At 45.4% G+C, this 25958-nt stretch overlaps 1 protein-coding gene across 2 annotated transcripts in view; it reads right to left on the reverse strand.

The window, feature by feature from the left end:
* ABTB1 (ankyrin repeat and BTB domain containing 1) overlaps positions 1-25958 on the reverse strand; it is an 870760-nt gene that overhangs the window by 114905 nt on the left and 729897 nt on the right. For both annotated transcript variants that reach the window (XM_069643370.1, XM_069643371.1), the window contains one exon: positions 3577-3777. In XM_069643370.1, the coding sequence (XP_069499471.1) occupies positions 3577-3777 (201 nt within the window). The remainder of the gene's footprint in view (positions 1-3576; positions 3778-25958) is intronic.

Consider the following 25958-nt stretch of genomic DNA (forward strand, 5'->3'; position numbering starts at 1 on the left):
AATCCACTGACTTGACGAAAAGGTTATCCCCATCGAAAAGCATGTTGACAACCTTGCCTTGGACGTCCTGCCTGCAATTCGTGGGCTTTAGCCAACCTTGACGGCGTAGGGCTACCCTGTTGCCCATTTGCCAGAAACCAGAGATGCAATGTCAAGGGTGACCGTGATTGTATGATCAAATGCAACTTCCCCCTCCTGAAAGATGGCCATGGCCTCCGCTTTCTTGTCGGAAATCGAGGATGGCTCCCATTGTGTACCACAGTTCTCTGTTGTAGCGTGCAAGAATGGATAGGCCTCAACTGTAGAGGTTGCAAGGAGTGGTTAGGTTGGATGGCCTCTGAGGCATTTAGGATCTATATCTGGGACCCTATATTTCTTGTCCAGCCTCTCCTTTTGAGCAGAAAAGGGCTTTTGCATCAACAGCAGACCGTCCTCCCAGACGTTATCCAGAAGCGGAACTGAGATCACAGTATTTTTGAAGGATTAACAGTGCTGGAAAAGGAATTCATCCCTCCTCCTTATATTCTGGAACCAGGTTGAAAGGTTTGGTAGCCCAGAAGGTCATCGCCGGGGGAGAGTCCCTAGATGATAGGTCAACATCTGGAGGCTCACTGTCTGTAGGGACATAGTCGTCAAATTCATCTGTAGCCTGGGTACCATCTGTATTCGGTTTGGTGTCTGTATTAGTGTCCGTTCCTGTCAGGACCAAATCCTCTACAATAGAGGGCCGTGGAACAGAAGGTGGCGGCGTGACTGCAGGCACTGAAGGGGGCGGAGCCAGGTGGGCGGAGATGGTCTTGGTGGACTGGCCACAGGGGCTGGTGCCGGAAACTACAAGAGCACCAGGAGGACTAGGCGCCTCAAGCAGTAGCTGCTGCTGAATCTCTGAGACCAGAGTGTGGAGAGTCGACAAAATGTCCACAGAAACCTCTCTTGGCAATGCATCTCTCAGAGCCTGTGGCATCAAGATTGGAGCATGAGGCCACAGGCTCCTAAGGTGGGCTGGCAGAAGGGGTTGTGCAGGCCGTGGGGCTGGCTTTGGAAGCAGGCCAACACCAGCATCCATAGGGTGTGAGCCAAAGACCTCTTCTTCTTCTTCCTCCTCCGACAGGATGGCAGGAGCGGAGACAGGTGCTGGTGTCAACACCCTGGCGGGACTAACTGGGGATGTGGAGGTGGTTCCCTGGTTCTGCTGGAACATCTCGGGAAGGCGCACCTGGAAAAAGTTGTACAGACAGCACAGACCCAGGCGGGGCTGATGGAGGCCTTAAGAGGCAATGCAACCCTTGACATAGACGTTGTGACCATTGAGATGGTGTTTGCTGTCGTCAACAAACCTGTAGACGTGACAACAACCGGTACCGCATGCCTGGCGGTCAACAATGTCGGCGATGGTGAAGATTTCAATAACCGTCTTGATGTCATTGATCGATGTTTCATCAACGGGGTTGACAGTGATGGAGTGGATGATTTCCGGCCTTTGTGCCCGTCGCCAATCCAGACGACAGATGCAGCTGCCGCAGTGCTCGTTGACTAGGAAGTCGGAGAGTGCAACAACTTCACCGTTTTAGGTACCTTCCCGTTGGAAGCCTCTTCAAAGGATCTCAATCTCTTGCCAAAGGGAGTACGATCTTCGGGCCTACTAGCTCTGGTTGAGGCATGACTACGCACAGAAATCGAGTCAGTGGACTTCATTTTTCCAGCTATAAGACCAGTCTCCGATGGTGAACCTTCCTCATCCTAGAGGAAGGAGAAAGACTGGCAAATGGGGCATCCCTCCACCACATGGTCTGGGTTCAGGCAGTAAATGCAATTTTGATGGTGGTCCTCGATGAAGGCATTCTTCTGACCACATCTGGAACAGGCCTTGAAGAGGCTTTTCTTCTAGGTCTCCGACATGGCACATGGACTAGGCCCAAAACTCTGTTTGTGGCCTCATATGACGTATCGATCTGACAGACGGTGGGATCGAGACCGGCAATGGATCCCCACTGCCAACAAGACACAATGGTGACGGCTTTGAAGAAATTGGATGAAAAAGTTACCTAAAATAGGCAAAATGAGAAGCTAAACTCGAGGACTCTCAACACAAAATGTGCGGTAAAAATCTGAAGATGGCCACCAGGGGTGGAGCTAGGGAGGACCAATGTCATTGACTGGGGAAGTATGGCCAAAAGCGACAACAATAGGCTATTAAAGAGAGCAAGCGGGACAGTTTGAGTGTGTTGATCAAACAAGCAGTTTTTTTTAGCTTAAAGCTAACTGTTTTATATCACAGAGGTTTCCTAGCCTGACGGCGGGGAATATTCATAGCATGTGAACCCATGTAAGACCATGTGCTAGAGAATTTAGGGGTCAAAATCCTGACCACATTTGGTGCAACATGTTGATTTAAGGAAATAGCCCTGTTCTTTTAAGCCTGAACATGCTCATAAAAGTATGTGCAATTTAGAGGGGGCTAGTTTTACTGTCAAAAGCCTGACCATGTAAAGGCAGCGTATGCAATTTAGGGGAATAGTTATGTTGTGAAAATCTGACTATGTACAATGCATATATATATATACACACACTCTCACAAACACATGCATTCAAACTCTTACATGCGCACAAACACACAAATGCATTGCAGTACATTATATTCAAACACGTATGTATAAAGACTTTCTTTCAAACGTATCTTCGTGTGTGGGAATTGTCTCTCGAAAGTGACAGCAGGAAGGAATAGACTGACAGAGAGCCTGACATGTAACCCTGCAGGCACACATTTAGGTGAGCTGAAGCAACCTAGAAGAAATACATGGGTTGCCTGCAAACTGTGCTCCTCCAATATTCAGTGCTTGCATGTGTCACTGACTCCTGCAAGTATAGTTTTAGAACAATGAACTGCTTGGTGCACAATCAAGGGGGTCCTGCGCGGTCCTGCAGGAGGTAGCAGGGACACACACTGGGCATGGTCTGGGTCACAGAGGGTGGCGACTACCCCCTGGCTCTGCCACTAATAACATGGGGCTGGTGGATTAGATAAAAGAGTTTACTCTCCTTTACCTCCTCAATACAAAGTCATTGAGAGTCTGCAGAGCCCTGGAGTAAAATATATCCACATAACCGTAAATTCTGTTAATAAATGCCTGAACTGAAAAAAGTAGCACAATGCTGTCCATATGTACTACATTCTGGGGATCTGCCTAAAGATAACAGCACAAGACAGCCCCAGCATTGTTTGAATCCAAACTAATGAGGCATAAGGAGCTACGAGAAACCAAGTTAAACTAAATGCCAATCCCAAAAATAAGCTGAATTGAGATGCATCTAAAAGAAGTGTTTAATCATCCAAGCGGAGATAAGGGAGTGACATATTGAAGCCAGTGTGTACATGGGTGGAGCAGGGGAACTGAACAGAAGCATTGCCAATTTATATGAATTCATCTACCTATACATCACAATACATTCTCAATTCTTTGTATCCGAGGTGTGGATATCCCAGGAGTGTGAAAGACTAAGACATGATATACCAATTCTAGTGCAGGTGAGCTATCTGCCTCATCCTCAACTTCAGCTTCCGTAACATTTCAGTACCTTCTCAATTATTTTTGCCATGTACTCTGTACACTGGTCCTCCAGTCTCGTCAGCTGGAACAGCTTTGCTACTTTCCAGATGTGGATGACAGTGTCTTCATCAAGCATTTGAGCCAGGGATCTTCCACACAGTCGCTTCAGTCCGGGCAACAGGTACATGTCTGCTACACATAGCACATCATATGCGTTCTCAGGGGAAAGCTGTGAACAAAGCCAAAGACGAGAAAGAATATGATTCAAGCAGAACAACAAGGCAGTCTTGATTCTTAAAAGCAGACAACCCTTTTGCAACTAATATCAGGAGTCCCGCAAGCCCAGTATTTTGCAGTTATATGCTTTGCCTCTTCCACACTGTAGTTTCAAATGCACCAATAACACAGAAACGTAAATGCAAAAATGAATTTTTTGTTTAAAATCCACATTATAAAATATATTTAACAGATAAAAGGAGACAATCTGAGAAGTATTTATTGAAGAAATGTAAAGTTGACAATTTCTAAAGGTTTGGTGAGGTGTCAATAGTACTGCTGAGGGATTTAATGGGAACAATTTGTTTGTAGAGGGTGAGTAATACAAGTCAAGTAGTAGGAAATAAATCGAAGGGTGGAGGTAGACCCTAGGGAAAGGAACATTGGAGGGACTGAAGAGAAAGAATTAGGAGAGAGGAGAGACAGGTGGCAGAGTAGGAGGGAGGAGAATAAGAGGGAAGAGAGAGAGAGAGAGATAGGGTTAAAATAATACCTTAGGGACAGTTGCTTAGTTAGGAACCCTATATTGGCCCCTAAGGAAGTCTAGATTGATAAGGCAAATGCCATCTGTCTAGGCCACCAACGAAAGCTAGAAACAGTTTAGATTGTAGGGCTTACCGACCAATAGCACCAATCCGGAGTAAAGGGAAAATCTGGGTTTTTGTGGGTTTGACCATCCCTACATTACAGCGGGATGGGCATAAGGCCTGTTTGAAATCAAAATAACGACCCTTGAACATCATATGTAAATTGGTGTGTTCCTGGGACCTTCTGTGACAACACCAAATGTTAACAATAATGGTTTTCCCTTAGATGAAGCAACCTTGGTCTGCCATTCAACTACAGATATTAGATGGACAGAATGCAATCGTGTTATTCGTGGTGGTGGATTTGGACACAGATATTAGTTGGATGTTGTCTATGCAGATCTGAAACGATTAGGTAGAGTTATTGACATGATCTGCTATCAGGTTAGGATTACAGCTTATTCTAAATTGCAATTCACGCTTAATCAGAAGCTCCCCTACATGGTTGTGTTAATAGTTTGAATCATCAGCTGATATCTTAGTACTAAAGAACTTGCTGAAATAATAGCTTGGGCCCGACAAGTTAACCAATTGTCTCTCCAGAATGGTTAGTATCTTGTATAAAATGTATGTCTGTATGCATGGGGGTAGTGGGAGAATCAGTTTTACCTGGGGCTACATAAGCCCCAGCTTGTCGGTGTCTCCACCAGTTCCCAGTTTGCACTGCATATGCCTTCCTGTATTGCACCCGATAATGCCAAAAATGACTTGTGCCCCTTTGCGCTGCAAATGCCTTCCTGTATTGCACCCGATAATGCCAAAAATGACTTGCGCCCCATTGTGCTGCAAATGCTCACCTGTTTGCACCTGATGCTGCCAAAAATGACGTACGCCCTTATGCGCCACCAATGCCTGCCTGTATTGACCACATGTACTGAACCAAATATGCTCTTATTTAATGCTGCAAAAAATGATGTTTGCCCCCATGCGCTGAAAATGCCCACCTGTATTGCACCTGATGCTGCCAAAAATGATGTGCGCCCTTATGCGCCACAAATTCCTCCCTGTTTTTCACATGATGTTGCTAAAAATGGATTGCAGCCCTTTGCGCTGCAAATATCTGCCTACATTGCACCTGAAATTGATGTTGTTCATGTTACCAGAAATGCCTCAATGGTCATACTGCCAGTAATGACATGCACCCCTATGCACTGCCTATGCCCCTCTATCTCTCACCTAACACACATGTATTTAATGCTGTTAACAATGACTTGTGAACACCTACAACACTTGCCAAGCTCAAGACCAGTATACCCATCCTCTGTGCCTTGCCAAGAAGAATGGAATCCTCGACATGGATTTCCTTGCATGGACCCTTACCCAGTGCCTTGCCCTTCAGTGTACCCACATTTACACCTATGGATATGATCAAAAAAACAAATCTGGTACTTAAGCATTGCCCACCTGGGCACCGTCCGCCCGGACCCAGTGACCTGGACTTCGGCACTCCTTCCTGACGCGGTCAGCATCTGACATACAAAGATGCTCACTTGCAACTAAAGCACTGGCTGCTTGCGAGCCACCTACCCAGCTCACCAGATGTCAGCCGCCTAAGCCCTTACCTAACACTCAGCGACCAGACATTCTGCCAGCCAAAAGAGGACCCGAGTATCTGCCCTCCACTAAAACACTGCCCAACTACCTACATTGCACCTGAAATTGATGTTGTTCATGTTACCAGAAATGCCTCAATGGTCATACTGCCAGTAATGACATGCACCCCTATGCACCGCCTATGCCCCTCTATCTCTCACCTAACACACATGTATTTAATGCTGTTAACAATGACTTGTGAACACCTACAACACTTGCCAAGCTCAAGACCAGTATACCCATCCTCTGTGCCTTGCCAAGAAGAATGGAATCCTCGACACTGATTTCCTTGCATGGACCCTTACCCAGTGCCTTGCCCTTCAGTGTACCCACATTTACACCTATGGATATGAGCAAACACAAATCTGGCACTTAAGCATTGCCCACCTGGGCACCGTCCGCCCGGACCCAGTGCCCTGTACTTCGGCACTCCTTCCTGACGCGGTCAGCATCTGACATACAAAGATGCTCACTTGCAACTAAAGCACTGGCTGCTTGCGAGCCACCTACCCAGCTCACCAGATGTCAGCCGCCTAAGCCCTTACCTAACACTCAGCGACCAGACATTCTGCCAGCCAAAAGAGGACCCGAGTATCTGCCCTCCACTAAAACACTGCCCAACTACCGGCATGCGACTCTGACATTCCTATGCTCACCCCCTGACTCATAACAAAAAAGTATTAATCTTTACGGCTCTCCCCACATCACCACTCCCCCTCTCACGCTTTTTCTACCCCGCCTCCACCTGAAAGCCTCTACTACCACAACTCCTGTTGTGTCTGGTTGCCACCTGGGCCGGAGCTACTGCCTGCCGATCCCATCTGGCCACACCCCTACAAACCTCAAGCCCTTTTCCTCTACCACGGATCCTATGTCCATCAGCATGGAACCCCTCGCCACTGTTAGAACTCGCCACCGGATTGCAAGGACGGTAGGAGCACGAACAGCAGAAAACTCTGGAAGTCGCTGTAGAATTCTTCCCATAATTGTAACCCTCTGCTGTGCAATGTTTACAGACAGAAGGATCAAATAGTTGGAAGAGGAGACACACACCCGTGGACACTAACTGGGAATAATAGAGAAAAAACCAAGGTCAGTACTGTGAAATCTCGTACGACAAAAAGTAACAGAATACCAACTACACCAACCTGAACGGTGGTAGTCAGCGCAGATATACAGACGGGTAGCGGAGGTTTTCTCAGTAGAGCCTGGGAATTTCTAAGCAAGTAAGCACAAGAACAAAACAAGAGTCTATTGAGAAATCTATGCGTAAGAATTCTTTAGTGTACAATATACATGGAAGGGGTAATGGTTCTTACCATTAGGTGTTTTCGTAGTCTGTCTGTCATCCCAGTTCTAAGTTCCCAAAGTCCAAGGTCCAAGATTCTACCCCGACGAAACGAGGACGCCTGAGAGTTCCAACAATCCAAATGCCCAAGGACTACCCTGACGGCACGAGGACGCCTAGAAGAAAAAGAGTCTCTAGTCTCTAATATCCGATGCGGTGGAGGTTGAGGCGTTTTCCTACGAACTGTTTCAAGAGTCCAAAGAAGGTAGGTCTCTGTGCAGACAAGATGGTCAGACTCACCAGGTAGGGGCAGTCCGGTATGCAGAAATGGGTTGGCAACGTGCAGGCAATGGAAAGCAGAATCACAAGGCAGAGGCAATCCGGTATGCAGAAATGGGTTGGCAATGTGCAGGCAATGGAAAGCAGAATCACAAGGCAAAGGCAATCTGGTATGCAGAAATGGGGAAACAAAACAGGAAGACAAGGGGCAAGGGACCAGGTATATCCAAAAGGCAAAATACAGGTCAAAGATACGAGGAATCTAAGAATTACGAAGCGGTTCCAAACACTTCAATCAGAAGCGCTGTGCAGCAGTCTGGGGGCCGGCTTTATCCTATGCGTGTCACGTGCCCCTAGTCACGTGACCGGCTGACGGCAGCGTGTCTGCGCCTGAAGCATCCTCCTCGTTGCCAGGGCAACCGGTAACGAGCGAGAAACGGAGCTCGATGTTGTAATTTATGGTGACGTCTGCAACGTGCAAAACGAACATCCAAGGATTTCTTTTTGGGTGTAAAACGTGCCGGTAAGTTTCTTTCCATAGGTACTTTAACCCCGAATTGCGTAGAACAGCGATTCCTAACAGCCACAAACAAAATAACAAGCTTCCTAGCTTGCACTGGCACAGCTAGACTACAGTGATTCCGTTCCCGCACCCACACCATTAATAACCTACCATATTCCATCACTCAAAGAAACAAACGACTACACTCCCAAACTACCCAGGTGAGTTAAGCACCAACCCACCTTCCAATGGAGACACGAACTACCCAGGTGCATCCACCTACACCCCCCTCTCATTCCCTACAGCCACTAAACCTGATCACCTCACTTTCACCCTTACCAACGCACACTCACTCTGTGCCCATGCCCTATATATACATGACCTCATATTGGATAAGGACCTAGAACTGCTCGCCATGACCGAAACCTGGTTGCATGAGGCAACAGGTCCCACTATACCTCTCGCCATTCGCAATGGCTACTCCCTTCTCAGATCAGAGAGACACACTAATCCGGGCAGATTTGGTATTGAAAAACGCACCGCGGAAGACCAAGCTGTTGGAGGACTGTAAGCATGACTTTTTGTAGTTTATGGAGAAGTGTATTTCTGGTTTGCTGAATCATCCAAATCGCTTCCTGCTTTGTCTTTGCTCTCACTAGTCAATCGTCTAAATATGAATAAACATGTAATCCTTTTCTTCTCAGGTATACTGCCACTGGGGCCAGACACTTTGAGAACATCCTCAGCGCCGCTCTAAGTCCGAAGGGGAGGACTTTGCACTGATAATGCCTTTGTCTTACCTTGAACCTCAGAAACATTCTGTGTGTCTTGTGGATTGGTACATGAAGGTAGGCATGTTTGTGTTCTAGCAAGGCTAGGAAGTCGCCTTTTTGCACTGCTTTGATGACGTCTGCCAGGGATATCATTTTGAACTTTTGTGTTTTCATGAATTATGTGAGACTGGAAGGTCCAAAATGGGCCGCCATGTTTTGTTAGGCTTTCTCACTACGAAGAACCGGGAATACGTTCCTTTCCCTTCTTGTTTTAGAGGCACCTTCTGAATTGCCTGCTTTCTCAGCATTTCGATAACTTCCTGTCTGAGGACACTGAGATGCATCTGTGGTGACTGCCCCGGAGGGGAGGGTGGCGGAATGTATTTGAAGTCTAGTGTATGCCCTTTTTGAATGCTGTCCAAAACCCATTTGTCTGATGTTATTGTGTTCCATTGATGACGATAGTGTCTTAGATTGCATCCTACTTGCTGTTGCGGGTGTATGGAGGCCAGCGGAGAGCTTTTGCTGTCTGCTCCTTTGTGAAGGATCAGCAGTGCGTTGCCTTGCCTGCGGTTTGTATTCTTTGCTCTTGTATTGGTATGTTTGCTTATACCCTTGGGTACAGTAAGACCCTCGTTGGTAATGTCATCCGCCTCTGGATTCGGAAGATGAACGTCCCGCTGCACCCCGAAAGGGCCTAAAAGAGCATCTTGTCTGCAACAATGTGAGAGATTTTGCTGTATCTGTATCCATCTTTATGACATTTAAGGCTACATCAATCTTGGGCACGAAGAGTTGATGATCTGATTAACGATCTGATTATTTGGTCACATATCGAGCTTATAATGTTATGACCACACTGCGACCCGCATGTCTATCTGTAATCCATGCCATAGGACGCAATAACTTTTAGACTCTTAATACGGATTAGACTCTCCCTCTGTTCGCCATCTGCCACTGTTTACTGCCGCATGCACCAAATCCACACACCTTAGTCCACATATACCCTACTGTTGATTGTGCATTGCCCTAGCTAAAAGCGAACCTGCCAATTGTTGATTTGTTGATTTTGCATTGCCCTAGCTAAAATCGAACCTGCCTATTGTTGATTTTGCATTGCCCTAGCTAAAATCGAACCTGCCTATTGTTGGTTTTGCATTGCCCTAGCTAAAATTTGAACCTGCCCATAGCTACGAAGCATATCCCCTAGGTGTCCATCCACCATGCTCCTTAGGGCGATCTTCCTTATACTGCTCCATTCTCTGCCCTTGAAGCAACAATCTTCATTCAGCCACACACGCATCGGATACGGCCGACTCACTCTCAGCCATCTGACACTTTGTCACTCCCTAGTCCGTTCCCACAAACATTGCGTATGGCGACCTCCACAATGGACCCTATGACACCCACCATAGGCCTCCAACACCTCAATACCGACATCAACCCCTACCTTAACGACCCAGCCCTCTGGTTGGAACACTTCGCTAGGAAGCCTACTCCGAACCAACCGTGCCCCTTATCTCTTAGAAATAAAAGATTAGGCATCAGATTCTGCATACGCCCTTCCCGCAGTAACCTCCCTAAGCAAACACGACACTCACTCCTTCGCCCACCCACTGCACTTAACAACAGCAAACCCCCCTCTACAGAGGTGATACTGCCTGTCATCAAAGGCGCCCTTATCAACGCTAGATCCCTCCCAGCGCACGCCTTAGACATAGCTGACCTTATAACATCGTCAGATCTTGATTTCATTGCCATAGCCGAAACCTGGCTACACGCCGCATCCGGCCCTTCACTGTCCCTTGCCATACCACCTGGCTTTAGCATAATGAGATGTGACCGCACCTCTGCTTCCCACTCTAGAGGTGGCGGCCTAGCCATCATCTATAAAATCACTCTGGACATAAGAGTAATGACCAACACCAAACTCGGCTCGGCGACCCTAAAGATCCTATTGCACTCGATCTGGAAAACGCCATTTCTAACTCTGGCTTCACCTTGCACATCCAAGAGCCCACACATTCTAAAGGCAGGACCCTGGACTGGCTGGCCAGCTCTAATTGCAATATCAATGTCCTGGCCATTACCCCCTGCCTCTGGTCTGACCACCACATTATCACCTTTAATATTGAAGCCGCCCCCCCGTATCCCAACCGTGATAGCGCCCGCTCTCCCGACCAGAAACAAAAAGGACATAACCAAAGAGAAACTCCTCCCTTTACTACTCCCTACACTTAAAGCGGCCACTGACTCTTGTAACGACCCTACCGCCTTAGCTGACATCTAGAACTGCAGCATGCTGACAGCCATAGATTCTATAGCCCCCATCAAATTGAGGAAGGCCAAACCACGAGCACACTTGAACTCTTGGTTCACCCCACAGCTAAGAGTACTCTGCAAAACCAAACGCTGTGCCGAAAACCGTTGGAAAAGCCACCCTTCTGATGCGCATAAAGATGGCTTTTTCCTGGCCTCGCTCACCTATAAAGCAGTCATTATAGAGGCGAAAAAAGAATCCCTTAATAATCGCATCCTACATGCTGACTCCAACTCTAAGGAACTATTTAAGATCTTAAAAGAGCTTGAAACCCCCGTTATCCCCCTGACACCTGCATTAAAGATAGCAAATGGTGTGCTAACATTCAGGCAGCGTTACTGAATAAAATCTCCATGCTTCAATCTAAAATCACAGCCAAACAAGAAATCTGGACAATCGCCCTCCTACCATGGCCCTCTCCCCTGACTTGCCCAACTGCAAACGATTTGCCTTCTCACTGCTCACCACTGCGGAGGTAGAAAACATTATTCTGAGGATCAAACCATCCAACTGCCAGGGTGATCCCTGTCCTGCCCTAATTATTAAGGAATCTGCCCACGATCTGGCCCCATTTATCACATCCTTCATTAACGCCTCCTTTAAAACAGGAACCGTCCCCGACAACCTTAAGGATGCATGGGTGATCCCCTTGCTCAAAAAAACCTCCCTCGACCCTAGCATACCTACTCACTACCGACCCATTACTACTGTCCCGTTCCTGTTAAAAATCCTAGCCCGTGCAGCATACCTGCAAATCCAAGAAAAATTGGAAGGTAATAATCTTCTAGGTCTTAGACAATCTGGTTTCCGCCCTAGACACGGAACAGAGACAGCTCTACTAGACTTAAAAACCCAAATTGAAGTGCTAAAGGACAACGGCAAACTTGCCTTGCTACTACTACTCGACCTTTCTGCGGCCATCGATTTGGTCAATCACCAAATCTTATGCAAGCATCTTCACTTGGCCGCCCATTTCTCACCATCAGCCATGGCCTGGATCAAATCATTCTTGAGCAATAGATCTATGCGGGTCCTCTCTCAATCTGCAGCTACAGATCCTTCCCCTATTCACTGTGGCGTCCCCCAGGGCTCTTGTGTGTAGCCAACGCTCTATAATGTCGTTACAAAGCTACTCTTTGATGTACTTGACTATCTGGGTGTCTCCTATACAAATTACGCTGACGACACCCAGATACTCATTCCCATCACTGATGACTACCTGGCTGACACTATAGCCCTGAACGATGTCTACCTGGTCATCCAAGCTTGGATGGCACAACACCAGTTATGCCTTAACGATGACAAGACTGAGCTCCTCATCTTGGGCACTACGCAACGCCTCAGTAAACTTGAGCCATCTTACCAATCGTTTATCATCGATGGCAACAGCATCCAAGTTTTGAAAGACAACAAACTCTAGGCGTCTATCTTGACGCCACCCTATCCCTATCTCGACAAACAAATGCAGTCAGATCCTCCTCAGCATACACCTGCAAACCTATTGCAGCTTGCAGACCATTTCTGACCACCCCTAACACAGTCACACTGGCCAGAACTCTCATCATGGCCAGAATTGACTATGGGAGCACCCTCTACCTTGGAACTAGCCAAGAGGATCTGAACAAACTGCAAATCACCCAGAATAACACCATTAGAGCAGCCCTAAACATCCCGCGAAACCACCACATCTCTGAATCGAGGTCCAACCTACACTGGCTACCGGTCAAACAGAGAATTTCACTGAAAGTTTTAGGCCTTACCCACAAATGCCTAGCCAAACAAGCCCCACCGTACATCTGCAGCCGGTTCTCTCGCCACGCACCCACCCGCCCGCAGTGAACGGCCCAAACCCACTGTCTAACCATTCCTAGGTTCAAACTACAAAAAGCGGGTGGATCTAGCTTCCCCGTCCTATTATCCAAGCTTTGGAACGCCCTCCCCCTCACCATCAGATCTGAAGAATGCTTTAGTGCCTTCAAATCCAAAATCAAATCCTGGCTCTTCAACCAGCCTTGAGCTCTGGACCTCTTATATTCCTAGGAGCCTGCCCCATTCTGTAAATATATATATTGTTGTATGCCCTGAATAGTGTGCACTGTCTAATGTTTATTGTTTTGAATATATGTAACTGTCTGCTTATGCAACCTTGTCTAAATTTTGCGCCCTGATGCCTCCGGGCCTGAAGGTGCGCGTTACAAATAAAACAAATACAAAATACAAATATATAAACCTGACTGAGGGATGTCCACAATGAGGGGTTGACCCTAGTGAAACCAACTGAGGGAGGTCCACGTTGCAACGAGGATCGGAGCGCGGTTGAGGGGGACCCAAGGGTAAAAAGAAATCGCCCAAAGTGAAGGTTTATTGAAGATAATTGTTTTTTGTGTTGTTTATGTTTTTTTATGTTATTTTTTGTATAGGCCCTTTCTATTTGATAAGACACCATTAGGACTGCCTAATTATGATTTGATGGTCGTAGCTTGCTCCCAGCTTAGATTTAGGTTTAGAATAGGTGTTTTTCTCACCCATTATATAGTTTAATAAACATGCTTGAACTGTGATCACTTGTGTCTGTCTTTACTGTTGCCACCATGAGTTTCTTCCAGTTGTGACGTCAGGCATTTTGGAGAATTATCTGGCGCTCTATACTTTTTTTCTAATCTCCCTTTGAGAGCCAGCTCAGAAAAGAGCTTCTTGAGCAGAAGCTGACCCTCCTCCCAGATGTGGCTTAGGATGGTTATTGATACCACCGACATGCAAATCTTCTGCACTAAATCGAAATGAAAACAATCTTTTTTCTGTTCTCTCGACACCAGCCTAAACACTTTTCACGCTTAAAACATCTTGGTGTGTAATTAACCCACCTCATCTGGCAGTAAAGTTCTGGATGGCTTACTGAGATGCTGATCCTGTGGATCATTAGCATCCCCCGCCCAATCATCCTGAGGCAGGGAACAAGTGGCAGTAGTGGAATGTGTGTCCACATCACCATCCATATCCGTGGTGTGTAGATCTCCATCCTCCTGCTCCCTCACTGGGGAGTGAGTCAGTGATTGTTGTGGTGTGTGAGAACATGGTATAATCAAGGGTTGCGACTCTAAAGGCAGATCCAAGGAGCTTCTTTCCCGTTGTGATTGTGAACGCCATTCCGGTGGATGCAAAGTGGACTGTGAAGACATCGGAGAGCACTTCCTTCGGGGTGATTTTGACTGTTGCCTTCTGGTTGACCTTGAGTGTTGCCTTAGCATCTCCCACAGAGATTGCAACGTTGCTCCTGAAGTAGCCTGTTTGGAAGGGGAGTGTGAACTGCTACCCTGCGGGGGGATCTTAACCAGTTGTGTTTATGCCCTGATTTAATGTGTGCTGTCCTTTATACGATAGATGCAGCGTTTCATTCAATGCCTGCAGAGCTTTCGACAGCCTCCTGTCCAGCTGGCTCACTAATGAGTGGATCAACACCAATACTTGCATAGATGGTAACATCTGCGTGTTTGCCTCTGTAGGTGGCGAAAGCCCAGGACGCGCACTTGGGAGTGGTGATCGTTTAGGTGGAGGTGACCTTGGTGGCGGCAGGTCTGAGCACTCGTCATCAGAAAACATTGGGGCAAACCTTTCCTCGAATTCAGAATCAATGTGGTGTTCCAATATTTGCTCGGGCAAAATAGATGGTACTGGAGACAGGGATGGACTTCTTTTCCATGGATGTTCTGTTGTCAACAGTATTTTAATTACTATTGGCTGATCCGTACATTTTGGCACCACTTGGTGGGCCTGCTCAAGTAGGCAAGCAACCTTTTCCTGCTTCAGTGATATGCTGGTAGACAGTGAGCTAGTAGAACTTACTGCAGGTTTATCCTCCATTCGCAGAATATCCTTTAACTTCACCAGCGGTTTTTATGCATATTTGGCCTCCATGGAAGGTGCCTTTGGCTTGTCTGTAGGCGACTATATCACCAATTGTCGAAGGAGGTATAGACTGTTTCCACGTCTTCGATGATGACATTTTCATCAACTGACCTTTCGTCGACGACACCAGTGTTTTCATCGGCGGTGCCGTTGACGGAGCAGCCATCGACAGGATTTTTGCCAGGGGGGTTGTCGTCATTGACAGTCCCATATTTGAAAAGGTTGTCGTCGACGTAGTCGTCCCTGTGGACGGAAGTCTTTCTTTTGCTGTTGGTGCATCAGTGACTTGTGAGGAAGGCTTAGGCATCTTTTTTAAAGCAATACCTTCTTCCCCTTTCACCAATGCCGACCGGCGGTGGGATTTGCCTGCCAAATCCAGCTTATGCATTTTTAGGCCTCTCGATCCAGAAAGCACCTTCTCCTCTGATTTAGCCCTTTTGTGGAGTGGGTGTCTGTCTGGGCCCTTGGTAGTTGGTTCAGATTTAGATGGAGGATATGTCCCTTCATTCAGATGCCTATTGCGGTCCCTTAACGTTTGGCCCTAAAAGTGTTACAAATATCACACTCCTCCTTTATATGGTTGGGGTAAAGACAGTAAATGCACTCAAGTGCTTGTCCCCATCACATACGTTTTTAAACCCACAGGTGGAACAGGGTTTAAAAAGGGATTTCTTGGATTTTGGCACTAGGTGGGGGGGGGGTGCCTGTCCCTAGACAGCAGATGGTGCAACACCTATCTAAGAGAGATAGGTCAAGAAACTGTCTCTGACTCTATACAAAAAGTACAGTTAATTGTAAATCAAACACACTCAATGTTGAAAAAACAGCCTAACAAAAGGGGCAACCATCGGTAGAGAAGGTGCCTACGAGAGGGTGATTAGATCTCATAGTCTAAGACCGATTTGCATCGGTTAGCATGTGGTAACTGGGGTCATTGGTATTTTTTATATATTTTAATTACCCTAATGGCTCCTCATTCTTTTCATGCTGGTGGTTGCCAAAATAGGAAAATAAAACAAAAAAGTATATCTAACATGTGGGTGTGGGGGCGTGGTCAGGCCCGGTCGCCGCGGGTGTCAGGGAGAGCAGCCGTGAGTAACGCTGCTGAGCCAGGGTGACTGGCTGTATGCGAAAGCATGGGGGGAAGGGAAAAAAAACACATAATGTGGGACAAATCGGTGGTGGTGGAGGTGACTAGTATCACACTTGGTGGCCGCGGGAGGGGAGAGGAAGGTTTGGGGGGAGGGGGAAAGGGCAAACATGTGTCTCTGGCCTGCGAGGTGAATGTTAATACCAAGGAATGGCCCAGAGATGGGGCAACAAAGTCAGCACATGGAGTTTGATGAGCAGGTGCAAACATATGGGATGTGTCATCCTAGATTGGGGCTGGCAATCAGATGCCAGCAGTCCCTGCTGGTGCCACATGTTTGTTTGGCCAGTGGTTGGTGGCAGAGTAGTTGCGGCGATGTCGGAGGCCGGCAGGCCTCAACAACCTAAACAAAGTCATGTGAAAAGGTGGGAAAAAGGGCGGAAGGATGCCTGGTGGCGGCTCCTTAGTGTTGCAGTACCGCCAGCTCCTGCCATTGTATAGCCTCGTTGAGGCCTTTTTTGCAGGTATATAAACGAAAAATCAATTTTTGTTCTTGTGTGAAGAGTAAATCATGGTAGTTCCTTCCGCGTTTTGGTTGCTTGAACTTTTACAAAATGGTCCATTTGGTGTCAGCACCACCACCAGCATGCAGAGAATGAAGGGCCATCAGGGTAGTTAAAATATATAAAAAAATCCCGATGACCCCAGTTACCACATGCTAACCGATGCAGTTTGGTTTTAGACTACGAGATTTAATCACCCTCTCGTAGGCACCTTCACTACCGAAGATTTCCCCTTTTGTTAGGCTGTTTTTTCAACATTGAGTGTGTTTGATTTACAATTAACTGTACTTTTTGTATCGAGTCTGGGACAGTTTCTTGACCATTCCCTCTTAGATAGGCACTGCACCATCCGCTGTCTAGGGACAGGCACCCCCCGTAGGGGCAGGGTGTTCTTCCTGAGGGCCAAAACAGCTCATTATCTTATGTTTTTATTTGGGACTACCCCAAGTTGCCACAATCACTCACTTTGACTTATTCCACAGATATATCTTTGTTCTACCAAGGAACCGTCCTTTTGGGTATCAGTACTGTTCTTTACGGTTAGGGAAGGCAGTAGTACTTCCGGCTTTTTCAGCCCAATAAACCCTGTTGTTATTTCTTGTGCTGTGAAGTTAGCCATTGTGTTGAGTCTAGGTGATCTCTGATGTTTGCCACTGCGCTCCAAAGTAAGCATTAGGTAAGAATTGGTGCAGTCACAATGTGTGAGAGTGCACAAGACTTATCTGCTTGGTATTAGGTAAGGTAACCCACCTTTTGGTATAGGTCTGTACTACACAAGATGGTAGTGTGACTGAGCAGCCAGGCCCATCTCAAGATGGGTAAATGTGAGCTGTAAAGCTGTACAGATGAAATAAGTCAATATAAGTAACTAAGTAACACTTACACTCTCAAGGTTTCAGTTATAAAACAACTGTATCCCAAGAAAGTGATCGAGAGAGCGTATCTCAAAGCCAGATCGAAAGAACGACTAAGTCTCATAGCAGGATCTGAGAGGAAGGACTCTATATAGACTGAAAAGGACAGTACTCGCTTCGAACTTTTAATACTCAAGCACCTGCGATTAGGCAAATTCTCAATAAATACTGGAAAATCCTCATGGTGGACCAAGATCTTCGCAGTAACTTAAAAACCAGCTCTCAGATAACTTTCAGAAGGAATCGATCTATAAAAGACTCTTTGGTTCAAAGTTATATGATTAAAGAAGAAGACACCAACAAGAAAATCTGGTTATCAAAAGAAGGGTTTCTTCAAATGCACTCGATGTAGCATCTGCAAATATGCTAAGAACTGTGGTTCCTTCAAACATCCCATTACAGGCCAAACTGTTTCGATATTGGACAAAATCACATGTGAAACTGAATATGTTGTTTATATTCTCACATGTTCCTGTCAAAAATGGTATATAGGCAGTACGAAATGCAAATTTAAGATTCGCATTCAACAGCACGTACGAGCCATCAACAGTGATGTTAACTACCAAATGGCCAAGCATTTTGCAGATTGCCACAAGAAAAACATGCAGAGCTTTGGTTTTTTTGAGATTCACAAAATTGACACAGGTCCCAGAGGTGGAAACAAAGAAAAACTTCTACGACAAAAAAAGACTAGGTACTTTTTGGATTTTGAAAGCAGATTTCCGAATGGGCACAATATAGACGAAGAACTGTACACATTTCTAGGACAATAAAGTCTATACTGCCTGAATCTTCTCCCCTCTTTTCAGTCAACAAACATATGAATTAAGATAGAATGTTATAACTTCCGCTATAATATGTCACTTTGTAATACTACTAAATGTGTTTTGTGTTAGGAGTCAAATTTGGACATTACTATTTTAATATTTTCACGTTTTTTTCCTGATTCTTTGGCGATTGTTTTTTCAGTTTTATATTTACACGTGTGATACTTGATATTTTTAACATGTGGTGCAGATATTTTGGGAACTGGTGGATTTTAAGGATCCCAAAGGAATGTAGTGGACAAAAATGGGTAAAGGTGCAATTTGGTACAGAATTGTATGATTAGGTTCCTGTCGTGGAAAACAGACTGGATGTAGTAGTTTAATGCACTCTGCAGTGGGCAAATGCAAAAATGATTTGATGGAATAAGTATGCAACTGATAACAATTGCTGCTATTGCACTATGAACTTTATGAACACGTATGCACTTTATGAGTTTAATGCAATTTTGCACAAACCAACTATGCTGCTAACTGAAAGTTTCAGTTGTGATACATTTTTAATGCTGACTGATATCGCTGCTATTGCATTGTGCACTTTATACAGTTTAGAGCATCAGGGACAGGAACACGATCACAATTGTTGCTTCTGTATGATGTGGTTGATAGATATGTTTGCACTTAAGGATTGTAAGGCATCTTTAAGAATAATACCATACTGCTAAATCAAAAAAGGCTTGGCGCTTTGGCGCTATTCGCACTATGTACTTTATGGAAGCATTATATAATATCATGCTGCGGAATTAGAAAAGGTTTGGCGCTTGTCGCCATTTGCATTATGCACCTTATGTATTTTGGAGTACTGAAGACAGTCACAATATCCGAGTGACTGCCATTGCAGCACATATTATTATTTTGCTACCGACATACCACAGGATTCCAATTTATTGTGTACAATAAGAATTGTGCTGCCGATTGTAAACCAATGATGGGATAATTGTACCTCTAACCAACATTGCCATTGGTTTAGTATGCATTTAATCAAATATAAAGGTCTTTGAAAAAGGTAATGCCATGTTGATAAATTAAGCTATTCGGCGTCAATCGCACATTGGGTTTGTGTGGCCCATAATCCTGTTAGTGCACTGCGCACCTGTTTAGCAGAACACTGTGTCAAAAACTTGAAAATGTCTATGTGACTGTTTACGATATTGCTGCAAGTCGGGCATCCATATGACATTAGATTCGAAAAGTCAGACACTGCGTGTTGGCAATGCATGGAGCCCCCTAAACAGATGATATTTGAGTACAATACAAAATGTTCAATGCATGAGGGGTACTGTTCATATGTCATGTCTTGTGTATAAAAGCAGCATGCAAGAGTTAAAAGTACTACCGTTGTCACACTGTAAGATGGCCACCATGCTTCTGCTAGACAAGATGTGCATTTGAAAAGGGAGTCCTTTCTCCATTTCGGTTAAATTAGTCTACAGTGTTTCCCGTATGCTCTGCACTAATGTTTTAAACCTCACTGGTGGTTGGGGGCTTACAGTTGTGAACAAGCGGCGAGATTTACCGCAAAACGCGTCAACGCCCTGAACGCACATTATTTTTGCACTATGGGAGTGCCATATTTTGATGGCCCGCAATTTTAATTTGTAAATTTTGCTTGCTGAGTTGTAAGGACCTAAATAAAGAAAACTTTTTTTCTACAAATTGACATTTTGGTATCCGGATGTTTCATTTACCAAAATGACTGTGAAGAATGCCACTCATTTTGCCTGATGTTAATCAGTGCCCCAAAGATATATATAAATATATATTTTGCCTGATGTTAATCAGTGCCCCAAAGATATATATATATATATATATATATATATTAAGCATGCTTTAAAAAGGCAATTGTTTGTAACAGTCGAGCACACGTTGGAATCACTTTGCAAAAGTCAAAGTTGGAGAATACTCTTTAGAAATGCTAATACATTTCTCCTGCACCCTGAAGTGACCTCAATAACAAGGATAGTATTGCATTTATCATAAACACCAATATACCTTGGTTTCAGGAAGGAAGGATTAGGGAAATAGAAAGGTTAGAACATACTTTCTTATAACAGGAAGACATTTTGAATCCTCTAATGAAACCTATGTTAGCCTTTCCCACCAGCAAAGGTCTTCAACAAATTACAACCTATGAAGGGGCAAGCAGATTAGCAGATTAGAAGAGTGCATTTAAGGAGCCAGGATAGCCAAACTCAATTGAACAAAGTCTATAGTTCTGATGCACTTCTTGGAAAAAGTCTTTCACAAAGTCAGATAGTTCAAAAAAGATCACTGAAGAAACACAAGCTGTTAGGCATGTGCAAGGGGAGTTGAACTCAACTCATAAAAGGTAAGCCAGTGCAATTCTCAAGTGAGAAAACATGATTTAGGGCAATACGGTAAGTACCCCAAAGTAGCTCTGGTTTGAAGAAAGGTGGTCCAGCTGCATTCTGTCTTGCTACAGCCAAGCAGACCCTTTTTCCTGGGGCTCAGTCGTGGGGACAAGAGGGAGGACGTCTGGTGGGCTCCTGCGGCAGTACGCAGCAAAGGACTTTGGCAGCTAAGGATCTTCTTTGATTCAGCAATACTTTGCAGTTTCAGCGCCTCGCAAACAGTGCTGATGAAGAACGAATATCCCTGGTTGGACTTTCCTTGCTCCCTCAGTCTGGACTCTGGATCGGGATTGTCTTTAGGAGGCACCTGGAGTTTTTTGCCAGATTCGTTCCCGCGGAAGACGTTGCACTCTGGTATGGACACTCAACAGCTGCCGTTGGGCTTCTGCAAGACTGGAGAGGCACAGTAAGTCGGGGACTGCGCCAAAGTGGAGTTTGTCACGGGGCTAGTTTGTCCCACCAGCCCAAGGGGAGAAGTCGTTCCATCCGGAGCTTCACTGTCGATGCAAAAAAGGGGTAAGCACAGAAGCAGGGCTTCACCGGGCACTTCGAGGTCCAGGAGGTTGCAGCGGACTTCTTTTCACGATTTCTTCTTTGGGTGTTTTTTCCAGTGGTCGACTCTGCCTGTAGTCCAAAGAACCTTGCCTTTTAAGCTTGTTCTCATTCATTCACAGCCCTAGGCTGTCAATCACAATGCAGGGTGGCTGTCTGTCCTGGACATCCAGCCAGCCAATCAGGACTGGTTTCTTTCAGGCACACCTAGAGACAAAGGATAGGGGAGTTTTGGGACACTCCCTCACTTCCTGTCCTTCCAGACACACTGGAGCCAGGGACGGGCTTCAGGGCTAAAGCCCACCAAAGGCTAAACAAACAGAGGGCACAAATCTGTCTCAATTTAAGAGTACAAGTCAAGAAAGACTGCACAAACAGAAAATGGGGAAAAAAGAGGACTGTGGCCATTTTGGCAAATGGACACACATGGGTGCTGTACTGCAGCTGAGGGTTCAGCCTGCGGTAAAAAAAACACACAGGTAGTAAAAAGTAAACCACTGCCACCAGCCATTTAAAGTAGTGAGGGTAACAAAAAATGTTACATGAGAAAGTAGTATAAGCGGCTACTAGGGAACCCCCCAGCATTCCACCTAAAATGGTGTGTGCTGGACCTACAAAGTAAAAAGGTAAGTAAGATCAATTTCACCTTACTATTCTTGGGAACAGTAGTTCACCCAAGAAAAGGTATTTAAACCTCAAGGGAAATGCAAGGGACTTCTCAGTAGTTCTAAGTGATCCGACCACGGCTGAATTTGCCGTGGCCGAAACGTTCGCATGAGAAAGATGCGAACTACCAAAAGTGTGCACCCTTCTCATGCGAACACACATAAATACTCAAACCCACACACACAACACACCCACAACACACCCCCCACCTACACCCTCAACACACTCACACCCACACCCCCAACATAAACAAACCCCACTTACCTTCTTCTTAACGCTAGGTCCAATGCTGCGCCAATTCCCTTTCACTTCCGTGATCGGGAACCAGCGCAGCAGGGTCCTTTTCATTTTTTTTAACAGAAGGCTGTGGGGGTGTCCCCGGCAACCCCTGCTCACTATACTAGAATGCTACCACCAAAGGATCGAACCTTTGGTGTTCGAACCTTTGGTGGTAGCATATTTAGACCTAATGGTTCATGCAAACCATTAGATTCGGTCAAAACGACCAATACCTTCTCAGTGACAGTGCTGTGTGTCACTATACAAAAAGCAGATGCCTATAGAGTTTGTCACACTCCAAAATACAGTGAAAACATGAAATTCTAGTCAGGGAAAACGCAAGAGGGAGGGAGTAAAAGGTCCCACTGACACAGGAATTAAAATGAAAAAGGTCTAAGTCAAGCAAAAGAGCTGGCGGTCTCTAAGTGGGAGGAAATTAGCACGGAAATGAAAATTCTCCCTAACACTCGTACCCCCCCAGACTAAGCCACAGGAGGATTTAATCCACACCTGGGTGAATCTCATGTTTCAAGTCGGTTAAACTGTTTGCTAAGTCCACTAGCAATCTTTTTGTAACCTTGGCTGTGATAGTTGTTAATATTAGTTATCATTTGCAAACTATATGACCTAAAAGTATTGCTACCACATTTCTTCTGTCTAATGTATAGGGGATCCGGTTTAACAGTCCCTCAGAAGTTGTGACAACTTCTGAACCTACAATAGGCTTTTTCAAGGTTTTTTAAAATAAAGAAATCCCTCCGACCTAGAGGGGTCTCCATGATTACTCACCACCTCTCTCACAGAAGCAGGTTGGGTCTTGGGTATCTCAGTTGGAGGGGTGGAGGCGAAGCATTGTATATGCTTCCACATCCTCTTCGATCTGGTTTTATCTTGGTTAGGGGTTTCCCTTCTAATACTAGGATTTACAAGGGGGCCTTCAGCAGAAGATCCTACAGTGTCAAGTGCCTTTGACTTATCTTTTCTAGGTTTCCAGCAGCTTTGATGGTTACCAGTCCTCAACTTGTCTATCCAGCCCTTCCTCAGAAGCAGTGTGGGTCAAAGACTTTACAATTGGAATTGAAATGGGGGAGAATGGTTTAGACTCCCATGTCCATAACATTCTAGTTTTAGATTTCCCTTTGTTAGAGGTTGCCCTACTAACATAAGGACTTACAGCAGGGTCCTCGGTAGAGGGCCTTACAGGCTTAGAGTTGTCTGTTAAGGCTGCCTCTCTGGCCAGTCTGGTTTGCTCTGTTTCTTTTTGCTGGGAGGCCTGTGGGTACTGGACACTACTTCAAGAGTTTTTAATTCATCCCCCAACAGGACCCTCCCAAGAACTTCATTCTGTACACCAACAGGGATCTTATCAGTCATGTTATTGCACTGTATGAGAGCTGGCAAAATAGGAACCATTTGGATAGGGCCTCCAGTAAGTTTAGTGGGATCTTTGGGTGCCTTAGCTACATCCTCAGGTTTGAAGAAATTTCATAAACCACTGTTCTACTTGCCCCAGTGTCTCTCATGGCAGGAGTCTCCGGACCATCTACAATGTCAAAGTCTTTTTAATACTCTTTGGTGTTATCTAAAATGGTGTTATAACAATCCACATTCTGTGGTTCCCACAGACCCAGGGACACTAAAGATACACTGGCTTGAACTCTAATGGGTTCTTCAGCCAGTAGGTGAAAGTATGCACTAGCCATTTGTGCTTCTCCCTCAGGGATGAAGGTTGAGGCAGTGTGGACCCCTGAAGGTTTACTCTTACATCTGGGATCAACTTTCACATGGTCTACAGACCCACATCCAAAACATTTACCAAATGCTCTTGAGAATGGGGGTTTCTGTTGACCTCCGTCTGGTTGGGTACCAGATGGTTCACCAGACCTAGCAGGTTTCCCATGGGATCTACCCTTCTGATATTTGTGGCCCTCTTCTGGGTGGTTGGAATTAAACATTTCTTTACCCTCATTCTTATGCAGTCTTCCCTCCTTCTACTTGAGAGTAGCTCTAAAATGCTTATGAGGGGCCCTGTTTGCTACCTATGAGTCAGCAGCTTGTGCTAGTTTCTTAGGATCAATTTCCATAGAGTTAGCCAAGTTCGGTCTCAGCTCAGGAGGGCAGGCATCAAAAATATCCTCAAGTAAAAAAAGGTTTCTCATTCCTTCAAAGGAGTTCACTCTGTAACCCTTAACCCAACCATCTACGTTTTTCAAACATTCACATACCCAGGTAGCCCAATGGGTACCATCAGTCTTATTGAGGGGACTAAATCTCTTAATGTACTGGGAAGGAGTCTTCCCAAAACTGGCTATTAATGCAAGCTTAACTAACTCATAGTCTTTTCTGTCATTGGCACTCAACTCCATAACAGCATCACAACCATTCAGCGGGGAGCCTAGACATGAGCCATGAAATCAAATCATTCCCCCTCTTATCTCTAGTAAACTATAGGTATATTCAAACATATTCAACCGATCCAACATATCAAGTTAGGATCATGTTAGGATCATACATACTTACAGCTTCTTTAGGCATGTGAGGCTTCTTGGGACTACTAGACCTAGAAGACCCTGAAAAGGAAGCAGACTCAAGGGACATCTTTTTTCATTTCCATTTAATCCTGCATTTCTCTTTCTCTGAGTTTCACCGCCTGATGTTTGCTTTCAGAATGTACTTCACATTTGAATTCAAGCTCTAATCTTAGTCTTTCAAGTGCTAAGTATTCCGGGATTAGATTTGGACCTTGTGTGGTTAGGATAGGAGTGTAAAGACTGGAGGGGAGGGGGGTCTGTACTTCTCTCTATATGGTAGAGGAGACGCACAGAGGACCTTAGCCAAGATTCTCTATTGTTGGTAGCAATGGACAAGCAATCAGGGCCTAGCTTCTCAGGAGGTGATGCAGGCTGGTTATTAAGTACAGTGTTGTCCCCAAGCACCCACAAAGGAATGTCCACACACTGTATTCATTAAAAAAAGTCTTTATATAATTAATGTTCACATTTATGTACAAAATCACGATAACTCACTTTGTTACCTACAATGGCAAATCTATACAGTTCTATGTGGTACCACAAAAACTATTGGATCTCTTTAAAGTGCATGAACTGTATGGTTAAATGTCACACAAATCAGTTCGGAAAGGAAACCAATAATAGATATCAGAGGAAAGCCGTTGGTTAGAACAATTGGCAGAATACTGGCCACGTTATCTAGACACAGTTCTATGTGGCGATCCCCCCCCATTTGGGCAACCTGTAGAATAAAGATATATCACAAGCCCAGTTCATATATTGTTCACAAAAGTCTTTCCAATAGTTCCACAAACCCAAAGTACCTGGTGGTGTAGAGTTCCTCGTCGGGAAATCAACGGCCCTTCTTGAGTGCACTCCCTTTAAGGCAGGAGCGGCGGGTCGTCGAACGTCCGGCGATGAACAGGGTGAACTACGGCGGTGAAGTTGCAGCTTTGTTCCTAGCGGTGCTTGTCGACGACATAGCGTACATGTCCTGCAAGGAAGAGGCGTGTGGAGCACCTCAATGTCGCTAGTTCAGGACCGCAAAGAGTTTGAAGAACTGTAGCCCAGCAAAGGCATTGAGTCGTCCGGCGTCTATGTGGTCTTTAGTTGGCG

The sequence above is a fragment of the Ambystoma mexicanum genome, chromosome 2p (assembly GCF_040938575.1).
Source record: "Ambystoma mexicanum isolate Mex_15411 chromosome 2p, UKY_AmexF1_1, whole genome shotgun sequence".
NCBI lineage: Eukaryota > Metazoa > Chordata > Amphibia > Caudata > Ambystomatidae > Ambystoma > Ambystoma mexicanum.